Consider the following 12,288-nt stretch of genomic DNA (forward strand, 5'->3'; position numbering starts at 1 on the left):
TCTTTTTTTTGCTTTACCTTTTCACTGGGTTTTTTATTTGTTGGTTAAACTCAGTCTTCCTCCCCACCATGGCTTTTGTTTTTTATCACAAGTTCATGTGGCTCAAATCCAGATTGCGACAGGCAGAGAAGGAGCGGCAGCAGGCCCTGCAGGACAACCGGCTCTTCAAGCAGGAGTTTGGGGACAAAATCAACAGCCTCCAGCTGGAAGTGGAAGAGCTCTCCAGGCAGCGGTGAAGAGACCCTTTTCCAACCTCTTTTCTGGGCTGGTAGTGCTGTGGCCAGGGGAGAGCAGGGGGGATGGTGGCAGAGGGCAGCAGGGGATGGAGAAGGGAGTGAGGCAAGTTGTGTGTTAGATGGCACGAGGTGTAACTCCAGGGAGGGAAGTTCTTGGTAACATCTCTGGAAGTGGTCAAGGCCAGGTTGGACAGGGCTTGGGAGCAATCTGATGCAGTGGAAGGTGTCCCTGCCCATGGCAGAGGGTGGAACAAGATAGTCTGTAAGGTGCTTGGCAACTCAGACCTTCTGTGATTCTGTGATATTTGGGAAATCAAAGCTAACATTAACAATTTGCTGCTCCTGGGCAGGGATTGAGCAGCCAAGTCTCTGCCTGGAGCAAACTGAAGGTGCTGGAGCAAGGACAGTGATTTTGGTTATCTTATCTGACACACAGTACTTCAACACAGATTTTTTTCCCTGTTGGAACTGCACTTAGTTTTGCTGGAACTCAAACAGAGACCTTGTCAAAAGCCATCACCTCTTCCCTGCAGCCTCATCACTTGAGCAGTGACGGGGACACAGACAAATCTCTTTCCTTAAAAGAGAAGAGCATTCCTTCAGCCTTGACCCATCTGTGGCTTGTTGCAAGGTCACTGGGATGAACTCTGTGGGAGCATTGCTGGATGCATGGAGGTTTTTGTCCCTTCTTCTCTCCTGGCCCAGCTTTTTATTTCTTTTTTCCAAAAGCCGCTCTGCCAAGCACAAAGTGGCTTTGGTCAGCAATTGGTGCGAGGTCCTGAGTGTGCATGGATGAGCTCAGGAGGACAAGGGCACATGGGTCTGGTATTGCATCAGTTGGATGCTGAATGGTGCCAGAATTAGATGAAGGACTTGGAGGTTTTTTCATCCTGACACATTATGGCTAAACACACTGCGAGGCAGCCTTGGGTTCCAAGCGGCAGTTTTAGCTCTTGAGTTAGGGGTGCGAACAAAGGGTCAAACAGCTCATCAGTTGTCAATGCCAAGTGTCCCCAGACTGTCCTTTATTCACAATTCCACCTGGCATTCCAGGAGCCACCTAGAACTGGAGCTAAGGCGGGAAAGAGACAGATGGTCTCAGAGTCACCAGCGCAGCCAAGAAAGCAAAAAAGGCCCAAAGAATTGGCTCAGACAGGTAATGTGACTTGGGTTTTGGCTCGGGTTTGAGGTACACTTTCCCTGGGCTTTTTTGCTTTTACTGAGCTTTCTCAGGCAGTAAATGGTTGTTGTTCATGTGCCACAACCAGAGCAGCTTTGGGAAGATTTTTATACACTTTGGACAGGCAGTTTGAATTGCAGTAAGAATTGTGCAGTAACAGAGATGGCTTCTGCAGTTCCTTGCTTCTCTCTGGTCTGCTTGAATGGTGCAGACCATTTTGTCTTTTTTGACCAGTATTACACAATCTCAGTGAAGTGCTGTAGGGCTCATGGCTCAGCTGTGACCCAGCTGGGGAGAAGAAGAGGATTCTTTTCTTTGCTGGATGGGAAAGTTTGTCTCTGGTCAGCTTTTACAAAACTTCTTAAGCCCATGTTCGTTCTCAGCCTCTGCTGTGCAAATAAGAACTGGTGGCTGTGGCTCCTGGCAACAGGAGGTCATGGGACCCCTGCCCACCTCTGAGAGGCACAGAGAGAGAGAGCCCTGAGAGCTGCTCCCAGGGGAAACTGGGATCCAGATACCCCTCTGTGCCAAGGAGGGGCAGAGCAGTATCCCAAAATAGCAGTGCCAGTTCTCCCCTTGCAGTGTGACAGGAGTGGAGCTGGAGTTCTCCTCTAGAGCAGCTGATGGGTGAGTGTTTCCTTTTGGCAGGATGGGAAGCTCAAAGTCCAGGAAGAAAATGCTAAACTGAAGCAGCCGCTGAGAGAGAACAGTGTCCTGCCACACAGGTAAGGAAGGAAACAAATCTCATCTCTGCCTCTCCTTTCCCAAGTCCTGCTTCACCCTCTCCAATTTCTGTGCCAACAGGGAGTTGGGAATAGTCCAACTTCCCTTTTTAAGAAGGATTTCTAACCTCATGCCCTTGGCTGAGTTCTCTGCTGCTTTTCCATAGCTCTCAAAAGGGAAGGAGCAGGTTCTGCTGTTTGCCATCAGTGCTTTCAGATGGGAAAAGCTTTGTGTCTCTCCCATTTACCTTTGAATTCTTTTCCATCTAAACCTGCTGTTTACTAATTTTTCTAACTCAATAATCCTTTGGTTTTTGGAGATAAAAGGTGTTCTCCAAGCCCCTGGGCACAGCTCAGTGCTGAGGCTTTGGCTCAGGATGGAACAGCCCATTGGAAGTGCTCTGACTGTCAGGGCTCTGCTGTGCCCTTGAGGCACTCTCCATTGAGTTAATCAGTGAGTTAATCAATGAGTTAATCAGGAAAATATCCTCTTAAAATAGCATAAAGCAGTTCAAATCTGCTTTGCCAGATATTAAAAACCTTCCAGGCCTGAGATTGTTTTTACCCCTGTTTTACCTGGAGTGTTTAAGCAAGTGAGGGTCAGGTTGATGGTTTACAGGCCTTGTGGTGCTTTATTACTGCATTTCACAGCAGGGGTAGGGATCAAACCTGCAGGCCTGTGTTTAAAGCCAAACTGTTGTGCTGTAGCACCTCAACAGTGCTTTCCTGTGTTCATGATCCCTGTCTTCCTGCTCTCCTGAATGCATTTTGCAATTTCTTCTTCTGCTTTTGCCATTGAACCAGATTCAATTTTTGCTACTCAAAAATCTGGGGAGGGTTTTAAAAACGGGATGAGTGAATTCCCTGATAGCACAGCTGTTTTATTTAAAGGCTCTGGTGAGGGAAGGCCTGCTCCAAGTGATGCTGTTGTTCCCTTGTAGGTCACCCAGTGGCACACAGGAAGAGCAGGTGAGTGATTCTCCTTCTTGGTGCTTTTGCTCTTTTTCTGTAAATCTGCTGGACCAAAATCCTCTCCTTCTCCTCCATGCGCCTGGCAAAGCACAGCCAAACCCCCAGAGAGCCACTGGGATGCCTTGTGCTGTCTTGTCCACTGGGAATTTCTACTGCTGCCAGCTTGTTCCCAATGTTTAACTCCCCCCTTGCTGCTGCCAAGCTCTGCCACAGGAGCTGTATAAAGCAGAATCTCTTGGTTTTGGCTTGGGCTGTAGGAGCAGCTGTCGGGGCCTGGACACGCCGAGATCTGCCAGCTCTGCCAGGAGGAGGGCAGCCGGAGCCAAAGAAAGGCAAGTCCTGGGCTTGACCTGCCATCTCCCACACCCAGTGACTGTGAGTTCCCTCTGCTTTTTGTTATGGAATCAGATTCCTGCTGGTGAGGTGTCCTAAGAAATGAGCCTTTGCAGGCCCCTCTGCCCTCAACAGAATTTTGTTAAGTGCTGATGGGGTGATGGTTCCCTGTTCAGTGGTTTTCGTTTTCCTCCCCTGTAGCAGCTTCTTCCCTTCTTTAGCTCAGTGTTTGCTCTTCCCTGAGTTGATATGCCAAGACCTGGAGCTCTCCTTGACTCTTACTCTGTCCTTTTCCTGCACTCCAGAACATCTGCAAGAACTGTGGGGGCACCTTCTGTGAAGCCTGCTCGGTGCACGAGCTGCCCCTTCCGTCCAGCATCAATCCTGAGCGTGTCTGCAACCCCTGCCACCAGAGGCTCATCCAGCAGTATTCCAGCAGCCCCTTGTAGGGAACAGGTGGCACAGAGGTGACAAACAGCGGCTGTGCCTGATGGTGTTTCTGGAGCTGCTCAGGAGGAATGTGAATACCTTTGCCCATGTGCTTTGGAGGTTGGATGGGAAGCAGCTTCTTGGTGTTTAGAATCTCCTGTTACTAAAACAGCAGTCTGAGCCCTTAAATCAGCCTGTGCTGTGGAGAATTCCATTGGGAGTGTCACACGGGGCAGCCCTAAGGTATGCCTGAGCAGTCTCAGGACCCTGCCCAAACCAGAGCTGTTGTCTGCATGCAAAAGTCGGGAGTGTTCTCACCCTCACGTGTGTGGTGTGGGTGTCTGCTGCTGCTGAGCAAAGGCTCCCCAAAACCCAACAGGAGTGTGGGTATTCCTCACATCTGGCTGCACTTGAAATCCCATTTTTCCTTTCCCGTTTGCTCTGGACAGGCTGGCTCATCCTGGGAACCCTGGGTGACGAGCAGGGCAGGTGGGCAACCAGTGAACGCGTCCTCCCTGCCTTTCCTTGGCTCAGGGCTCTGACCCAGGGGCTTAGTCTGCATAGGGACACCCCAAACCAAGCTGTGAATGTTCTGTTCCCCCTCTGGGCTTTAGGGGCTGGGCCCAATCCCCATCACACGGAGGTTTAGGGCCGCTTGGATCCACCTCTCCGCCTTGCGCACATGGAAATATTGTTACAATAAACTTGGCATTTCACTTTCTGTTGGATCAAAACCAAGCGGGGACACTTTTCACCTGCTGGAATTTTTAATTGCACATACAGTTCAGAGAGGTTTTGTGGTTTGTGCCACATCATTCTTTGTTACTTTGTTCCCTCAAGGGATTTTGCTAGTCCAAAAAGCGGTGGTGGCTTTCTGGTGTCACAGGAGTGTTTACTCCTTTTCCTACTGGCACCTCCTGCAGTCCCTGAGACCACAGAATGTCCTGTAGCTTAGGGGGCAGTGGTTAATTCCTTACTAATGACTAATTCCTTAGTCATTACATTGGCTGGAACCACATTAAAAAGCCTCTTGGAGCCAAGGTACTGACATGGTTGGTACTGCTTTCTACCAGGAAACATCTCTCCTCCATCTTTTTAGCACTTGGCATGTTCAGCCACCCAACTTCCACTCTTCTGCCCCCCACGGCAGCTTCCTGACCCATTTCCTTGCTGATATCCCCTAAAGTATGGCAGGAGTTCTAAACAGTGCCGAAATACCAAAAGCCTGGAATTCAAGTGAATTCCTGAGTTCTCAGAAGGGGTGAGACGCAGGCAGTGGATGGAGAAAACACTGAATTTAGTGTCAATACTTTTGAGTACCTACTGTACTCATCCAGCAGTGTGAACTCCTGCACCCAACCCCAGTGTGACTCATCCTCAGAGGACAAAATAAGACCCAGGCAATGCAGAGGAAGCATTAAACTGGAAATAGAGGGTTGAACTCCATGAAGCAGGGAGGTGGCTGAGCCCCTCCAGCACTGGTGGCTGCCATAGGCCTGGCCTTCTGGAAGGTGGGAGCAGGACTCTGCTGGCTGCCAGCTCCCTTTGTGCTCAGGTATTCTGTGTGATCCAGGTGGGCTCACACCTGGACCTTGGGAATGAGGGGGGACAGGTTTTCTGATGTTAATTTTGTTCTGCACAGAAAAAAAACAAAAACACCTTGATCATTCATATCCTGCCTCCTGAGTGGTCTTTCCATCCCATTCCTCTTGGGCTCTAGGTATGAGAGGATTCAGAGCAAGAGTGTGCACCTGTGTGAGGTCTTAGATCACTCAGCTGTTAATTGGCAATCCTGGTGTTTTATTAATGCAGCCTGATGCATCTGGAGCCCCGGATTGCTCCACGCTGGAGCCTTGGCCATTCCCACTGCAGCTGGTGCAGCTCCCCACAGCCATCATGTTTATTACAAGCTCTTATATAAGGCTGATCTAATCTTAGCTTGTCCTCCTTGCTGACTGGTGACACTTGGACCTGATCTTCACGCTCATATCCACGGAATGTGTTCGCCTGGCCTGAAAACAAAGGAGAGGAAAAATAGATATCATTCACTCTCTCACTGTGCATGTTTTCCTTTTTTTCTCCAATGCCCACTGCATTTTATTCCCAGTTAATTCTCTATTAGAATGAAATAGAGCAGTTTGGCAATAGTAAAATACCCCAGACTCCAGGTAGGATGTGCTCAGGTGGGGCTGCAGCACAGGCACACGGGGTGGGGGTGTTTAATTCCCCCAGCACAAGCATCAACACAACGGAGCTGCCAAAGAAGCGTGGGATGCAGGAGAGAGGTTGGACTGCACATCCTGAACCTGCCCCAAGGGCTTGTCCTTGTCCTGGATTACAAACCCAGGATGGGTGGGCTGCCCTCCCTGCTGCAGGGACCAGGACCTGGGGAGCACCGACCACCACCCCCCAATTCCCACTTTCTGAGGGGAATTCATGGAACAAGCTGTCCACCCTCTCTGATGGTGATATCAAACCCCATCCCATCCAAAAGACCAATTGCTTTTCTTGCTGCAGGACTGGCACCTGTGGAATCTAGAGGTGCAGGCTGTGGGATCAGACTGGACACCTGCTGTCAGGCCAGGGGTGGTTCCCTTCAGCCCCCTCCATGTTTTACCCTTTGGGTTGTGAGCCTGGGGCATGCATTGCTAAAAAGAGAGCACGAAGGACAGAGAGGGATGTGCTCACCAAACCTGTGCTGCTGTCACTAGCAGTTCTCCTGTCCCTTGGGATGTTTGTTCAGGAACAATTCAATGGCACTGCACTCTGGGCAAGGGAAGAGAGGTGGGCTGAGGTCAGACACTTGCATGTGTTACATTGGATTTTTTTTCTCTGCAATGCCCATGGCACATCACAACTTGGAAAGCCACACTCAAGTGATCCCTCTGCACAGTGTACAATGGCAGCTGGACCAGCTGTGCCAAGCCCCCTGAGGTCTCCATTCCAGTACTGTAGGACCCCCCCTCTTCTTCTGACTTACCCATCTGTGACCCCTCCTTGGCCAACGCTGCGACTGCGTCCTCATGGCTCTCAAAATGCACATCTGCCTCTCCTGTGGCATCTCCATGGGAGTTATATTCCACCAAGATCCTTGTGGGCCTCAGTGGAGCAAAAAACTGAAAAGCAGAAAAGAGTTTGGTGAGAAATAAACAATAATAATGCACCCTATTCCCCAGAAACTCAATGCTTTTACTCCCAAAACCCACCAACCCATGGAGGGGGGTCTGAGCTCCTGAGCAGTAAAAGGCTCCCTGATCCATCTGAGTGAAGATGAGGCACTCCCCAGCCACCTGTTCCACCCGCTGTGAGCTCCTGGCATAGGAACTCCCGCCAGGAACAGAAGTCCTCACACTGCACCCGTGTTCTGCACACACCAGTGCAGCTCTGTATACACTGTTAGTATTTCTCTGCAGTCAGCTACTCTGAAATTTGCTTTAGATTCTCAAGGGCTCCTCAAGCCCAGTGACGGATATTGAGACATCCCAGCCAGCCCTAATTCTTTCTTTTTCATGGAGAGGAGCAGATCCGTGTTGTGCCCAAGGCCACAGCTGTCCAAAGCCACATGGCACTGAGGACTAGCAGACACCAATTAAGAGCCTGCAATCCCTGAGGGTTTGCACAGGTAATGACAGAGCCACACTCCATCCATAGCCTGTTACTCACATTTATTATGTCCTGGGCACTAGCTTGGGAAGGAAAACCCCTCACGTGGACAAAATGCTGTGGTGGTGATGAGGCAATCTCAGACTCTGAAACGTTCCTGGAGCTTTCTGTTCCTTCCCTGCTCAATTCTGTGGAATGGAGAGAAAAACCATCACTAGTGCCTGCAGTGCACCCCTCCCTCATGTGAAAGCCGTGGGCATGTGGGGTGACACAAAGGGCCCTCAAGGAGCACTCACGACAGGGAGAGACTCACTGATTTCTCCTTCGGCATGGGAGCCTCCAGTGTCTCTCCAGCCCCTGTCTTCAGAGATGGACTCATACTCTCTTCTGGCCCTGGAATAGGCTGTCAGCTGCCTGTTGTAGGGCATGTGCCTTTGCATCTGGTGCTTTCTGCTCACGTACACCTCTATGTACCTGCAGCCCAAAGGGAGAGAGCGCATGGCACACCTGGCACTCAGGCCTTGGAGAAAGCACCTTCCAGCTGTGTCCTGCCTTGGCCCTGCTCAGGTACTGGGGGTGAGAGCTCTGCCAAGGCACCGAAGAATTAACTCATTTCACTGGCACTGTTCTCTTTGAGGCTGCTTTTCCCTCGCTGCATTTCTGCAAACTGCACTGATTCCTACAAACCTCAAATCACCCTACCCAGCCCCAAAACAGGTCTCAGAACAGGCAGAGCCACAAGATGCACACAGTCACAGGGAACACTTCAGTGGAGCCCTTAAATTTTCTATATACCTATGAAATGGATGGGATTTCACCAGCAGTGTTAAATTAGGCAGTTTCCAGAGCACTAAAGGAACAGTGTGATGAAAAGGAAATACGGACATCCCAGGGAGGGGGCCTTCCACCCTTCCTGAAGGGAGCAGCCAGAGTCAGGGAAGTAACCCCAGGTACAGGCTGACAGCTCAGCACCCCCGAGTCCCCACTCAGCACTGGATGCTGCTAGAGGCCAGCTCTGGATAAAGCCAGGAATAATGGATGGGAGCCAGGTGCCAGCAAACTTGAAAACCCCTCAATTTCTTGGCTAATCTCATGGAAATTGAGGTGTGTGAGTCAGATGGATAAGTCAGGTTAGCTCTTGTTCTGACAGAAAAAAAATGAACAGTAGATTTGGAATTAGGCTCTACTCAAGAGAAGGCAAGTCCTATTAAATCAATTAAGTAATTAATCAGTCAAATTCTGCCTGTGGAGCAGCTGTTTGCTTTTAGTATGAGCAGGGAGATTGACAAACACAAAGAAATGCAGTTTGGAAACAGGAAGCAAGGAAATAAAAGGAAGTTGGTGTGCAGGGGGAGAGGTAAGGTTTGGAAAACTCTTTTAATATGTGGGGTCCAGATAAAGTTTTATAGATTATTGAAGTCACAAAACTCAGCAGGGAAATGCAGCCTTGGTTGTTTGGGTTTTATTTTCTGAGCACAGCTAATTTAAAAGCTGTGTGGATGTGGTGCTTACAGACAGGGTTTGGGGCTGGGCAGGGCAGTGTTTAGGTTAATAGCTGAACACAATGATCTTAAAGGTTTTTTAACCTAAGTTATATTATGACTCTGGGAAAAGGTGGCCTTGTGCTTCTGTTTGAGAGGAAAGAGGCTCTTGTGAGGCAAGTGTGTGGCACAGGGCTGAGTTGAATAAAATGGTGTAGTTCCCAAGGGGATGTGGCCACCCAAGAGGTGGGAGATGGTGCAGTGCTGGCCAGCAGTCCCTGCTGGGAATGGACTCCAGGCAGGTGCTTCAAACAGACATTCCTTGAGAGGAAGCACTGGCTGTGCTGGGCACTGGGCTGAAGGGCAGGAGGGCAGCTGCCAAAACTGCCCAAAGCATAGAGGAACCTGCTGCAAATCTGGCAGGATCACGTGTCTGAAGCAGGCACAGGATCCCTGTGCACTGAGGCCTGGGCAGACTGTGTCTATCTAGCGTTCCCCACTCTGGAGTCTGTCTCCCCTTTTCATTGGGATGAGAATGCCTTCAGGAATACCTGAAAATCTGGAGACTTTCTAGGAGGCCCCCCTGAATCACACTGTGAGTGTGAGATGAGCTGTTTCACCCAGCAGGAAGCTCCAAGTCCCACAGGTGCCTCACCACATTCTCCTGGCCCCTGAAGTCCAGGGAAGCACCTACCTGCTTCCCATATATTCCCTGTGCCGCAGCAGGGCCTTAGCTGCCATTTCCGGAGCGGCAAACCGCACGAAAGCTTCTCCTGTCCTTCTGTCTCCCCGGTAAATGAAAGCGATGTCTGTGATTTTCAGACCTAGAGATGGCAGGGGAGAAAAAAGCATTGACTGTGGCAGAAATCTGTGCTACAGCTCAGTCTTTGTTTTTTTCCTTCTTATTTTTCTGGTTTTTGACAAGCTAATTAGGTAGCTAAATAGTTCTGAAACAACTGCTCATGATGGTCTACGTAGCTTTTTTAAACTCCATTTTTTTGCTTTAAGGCAGTTTTAATAGAAGACTAATTAAAAAAGGAATCAATCTCAGGTTTCAAGTAAGTGAATCCAGCTTCTGGTCAAGTAGATCCAGAGCACAAATGGTCTTGAAATTTTGTCTTATTACGGTAGTTTTTTTCCTTAATTCCTCCTGGCCCCAAATCAGAGTGCTGAAAGTACTGATCCTGGCTAGACCTGCACAAGGTCAGAGGGGCAGGGAAACTCTCCAAGGTGCTCAGAAAGCCTGTGTGACTTTTGGGGAACAGCAACTCCTTGGGGTGTTTAAGGTGTTTGAGGCTGCACATTTTTTGCCTTGTCCCGCAAGGCAAAACATGTGGAACAACGGCATCTACTTAAGGAAGTGAATGCCTGGTAAAGGAAGGGCATGGCCCAGGCTAAGTTACCTGAGAAGAAATCTGCAATGTCCTCCTCGGTGGAGGTGAAGGGGAGGCCTCGGAGCAGCACCACTCCGTCGCTCATGGCCTGCGACTCGTCGCGCAGGCTGCGCAGCAAGCCCTCCACGTCGCTGTCGTGCACCTCAAACACTGCAAGGAATGCAACCATGGAGGGTTGTCCCACAGGGCACTGCAAGGCAGCACTCTGCAGGCACTCCCTCCCTCTCCTAAGGCAGCCTTCCCCCCTGCAAAGCTCCATGCTGGTTCCTCCCCCAGCCCATGCTCCGTGCTCCTGCCCCTCTGCTTTTCCTGGCCAGCCCAGGACATTTTGGCCCAATGGTGGCTGATCCGCTGCTCTGCTCCCCGGCTGTGCCTCTGCACTACCCAAGGAGCTCTCATTCACTCCCTGGGAAATTCCACTGCAATGTTAACTCCTGCTGCTCCAAACCCACCTTTCACGTAGCGTGGGCCCATGTACCTCAGGTGCTTCTCCAGGGCTCTCTGGACGTCTGCTTTGGACTCCAGCTCGATCAAGGCATCCCCCCTGCGCCTCCCATCCCTGTTCAAGAGGAAGTGTATCCCATTCTCGCCATTCCGAATTCTACAGCCTGCAAACCAAGGGACACACAGCTCTGCATCAGACACGGGGATCTCTGTGTCCTGACTGCAGGGCTGGAGGCTCATCCCCTCAGCACTGCAGAACAAAGGGCAGCACACTTGCATTTCTAACATGAAGTCTAACGTCACACTGACTTGCTTTAGTTTGGCAGGCTAGCAAGTAATTTAAAACTTGCATCTGGCCCCTGGGAGGATGCAGCACTGTTGACAGTAGAGAGGATCAGCCCCACAAAGGTATGTAGAAGCTATGAATCAGGATCAGAAAACAACACTGCAGTTTGAACTAATTAGTAAAACCCTACAGTTTCTTAAAAAGAGAGGAGTTTGGGCCAGCCATAATGGCCTGTAAGAGCATCACTTTGATTTGGATTGCCTTTGCTCTGGAGACACTGATTAAGAAGAGAAAGACTTGTGCAAATAAATTTAAGAGACCATAAGGATGAGCTTCTAGTCAGTGTCCAGCAGTTTGGATGTTGATTATTATTCCCTTTATATGTATCAGTTGTGAATAAATTTGCAGCAATAATAAGACCTCATCTTTCTCTGGTAACGATCTCTATATTTTCCCTCTGTTAAGCAGGCATGAGCTAATGGGCTAATACCAGCATGCAGAACAGTTAGCCAGGAAAGTGAACACCCATACTATCAAAGAAGGTAAGGACATCTTCCTCGGTGCACGAGAACGGGAATCCTTCTGCCCTGATGAGGTAGACAGAGTCGCTCTCCGCCTTGGGTGAGGCGGGCTTCTCCTCTGACAGGCGACCTTCGTGGGACGGAGCATCCGTGACCTGGCGCGGACACACGAGAAGAGCCCCGGCTGAGGGAGGGAGGCCGCGGTTCCCCGCGGGGGTCGGTGCCCGCCATTTTCGCGCGGCCGTACCTGGCTGTATGCGCGGAGGGCGGCGCGGAGCGGGACCGGGGCCGAGAGCGGGACCGGGGCCGAGAGCAGGACCGGGGCGGGCCGGGGCAGACGCAGCGCGGGCGGCGGCGCCGGGCCCCGGCCCAGCAGCAGCGCGCACAGAGTGCGACGGGCGGCGGCGGCCACGGCCATGCCGGGGATCGCGGCTCCGCCCCTACGACCTTTCCTCCTCCCTTCCTCCCTTCTTCCTTCCCGGCAGGCGCTGCACGGGAAGCGCTTCCCGGGCACCGCCGGCTGCCCCCGGGGCTGGGGGTGCCCGCCGCTGTGCCCAGTGCCCCGGGCCGGGACGGGCGGGTGTCACCGCGGGCTTTTCCTGTCACAGAGCTTGGCTTAGAACGGCTTGGCTTGGAACGGAACTTAAAGATCATCCCGTTCCACCCTTGCCATGGGCAGGGACAAGT

At 51.0% G+C, this 12,288-nt stretch overlaps 2 protein-coding genes across 6 annotated transcripts in view; one reads left to right on the forward strand and one right to left on the reverse strand.

Moving 5' to 3' along the window:
* RUFY3 (RUN and FYVE domain containing 3) overlaps positions 1–5,543 on the forward strand; it is a 30,671-nt gene extending 25,128 nt beyond the window's left edge. For 2 of the 4 annotated variants that reach the window (XM_059470031.1, XM_059470032.1), the window contains exons 13-18: positions 113–232; positions 1,290–1,392; positions 2,065–2,141; positions 3,080–3,107; positions 3,368–3,442; positions 3,749–5,543. In XM_059470031.1, the coding sequence (XP_059326014.1) occupies positions 113–232; positions 1,290–1,392; positions 2,065–2,141; positions 3,080–3,107; positions 3,368–3,442; positions 3,749–3,892 (547 nt within the window). In that variant the 3' untranslated portion in view covers positions 3,893–5,543. Of the gene's footprint in view, positions 1–92; positions 233–1,289; positions 1,393–2,064; positions 2,142–3,079; positions 3,108–3,367; positions 3,486–3,748 lie in introns of those variants that run through there. The other 2 variants (XM_059470034.1, XR_009418283.1) reach the window with 2 other exon arrangements.
* A 108-nt stretch (positions 5,544–5,651) lies between these two features.
* GRSF1 (G-rich RNA sequence binding factor 1) lies at positions 5,652–12,030 on the reverse strand. Of its 2 annotated transcripts, none has more exons than XM_059470038.1 (10): positions 11,849–12,030; positions 11,612–11,756; positions 10,803–10,958; positions 10,360–10,500; positions 9,651–9,780; positions 7,789–7,949; positions 7,536–7,663; positions 6,853–6,988; positions 6,566–6,638; positions 5,652–5,884 (listed from the first exon to the last, which is right to left on the reverse strand). In XM_059470038.1, exons 1-9 carry the CDS (start codon positions 12,017–12,019, stop codon positions 6,580–6,582), a joined length of 1,227 nt encoding a protein of 408 aa, XP_059326021.1. In that variant the 5' UTR covers positions 12,020–12,030; the 3' UTR covers positions 5,652–5,884; positions 6,566–6,579. The 2 variants fall into 2 exon arrangements, with proteins under 2 accessions (XP_059326021.1, XP_059326020.1); XM_059470037.1 differs by having other exon boundaries at positions 6,561–6,638.
* Positions 12,031–12,288: the final 258 nt, after the last annotated feature.

Source organism: Ammospiza nelsoni, chromosome 4 (genome assembly GCF_027579445.1).
Source record: "Ammospiza nelsoni isolate bAmmNel1 chromosome 4, bAmmNel1.pri, whole genome shotgun sequence".
Classification (NCBI taxonomy): domain Eukaryota; kingdom Metazoa; phylum Chordata; class Aves; order Passeriformes; family Passerellidae; genus Ammospiza; species Ammospiza nelsoni.

Coding starts and splice junctions, on each gene's coding strand:
- GRSF1 (XM_059470038.1), bottom strand. CDS start 12,019: ATGGCCGTGGCCGCCGCCGCCCGTCGCACTCTGTGCGCGCTGCTGCTG. Junction 7,950..9,650: donor AGGGAATATATGGGAAGCAG/GTAGGTGCTTCC, acceptor TTTGGGCTGCAG/GTACATAGAGGTGTACGTGA. Junction 7,664..7,788: donor CCATGCCGAAGGAGAAATCA/GTGAGTCTCTCC, acceptor TCCATTCCACAG/AATTGAGCAGGGAAGGAACA.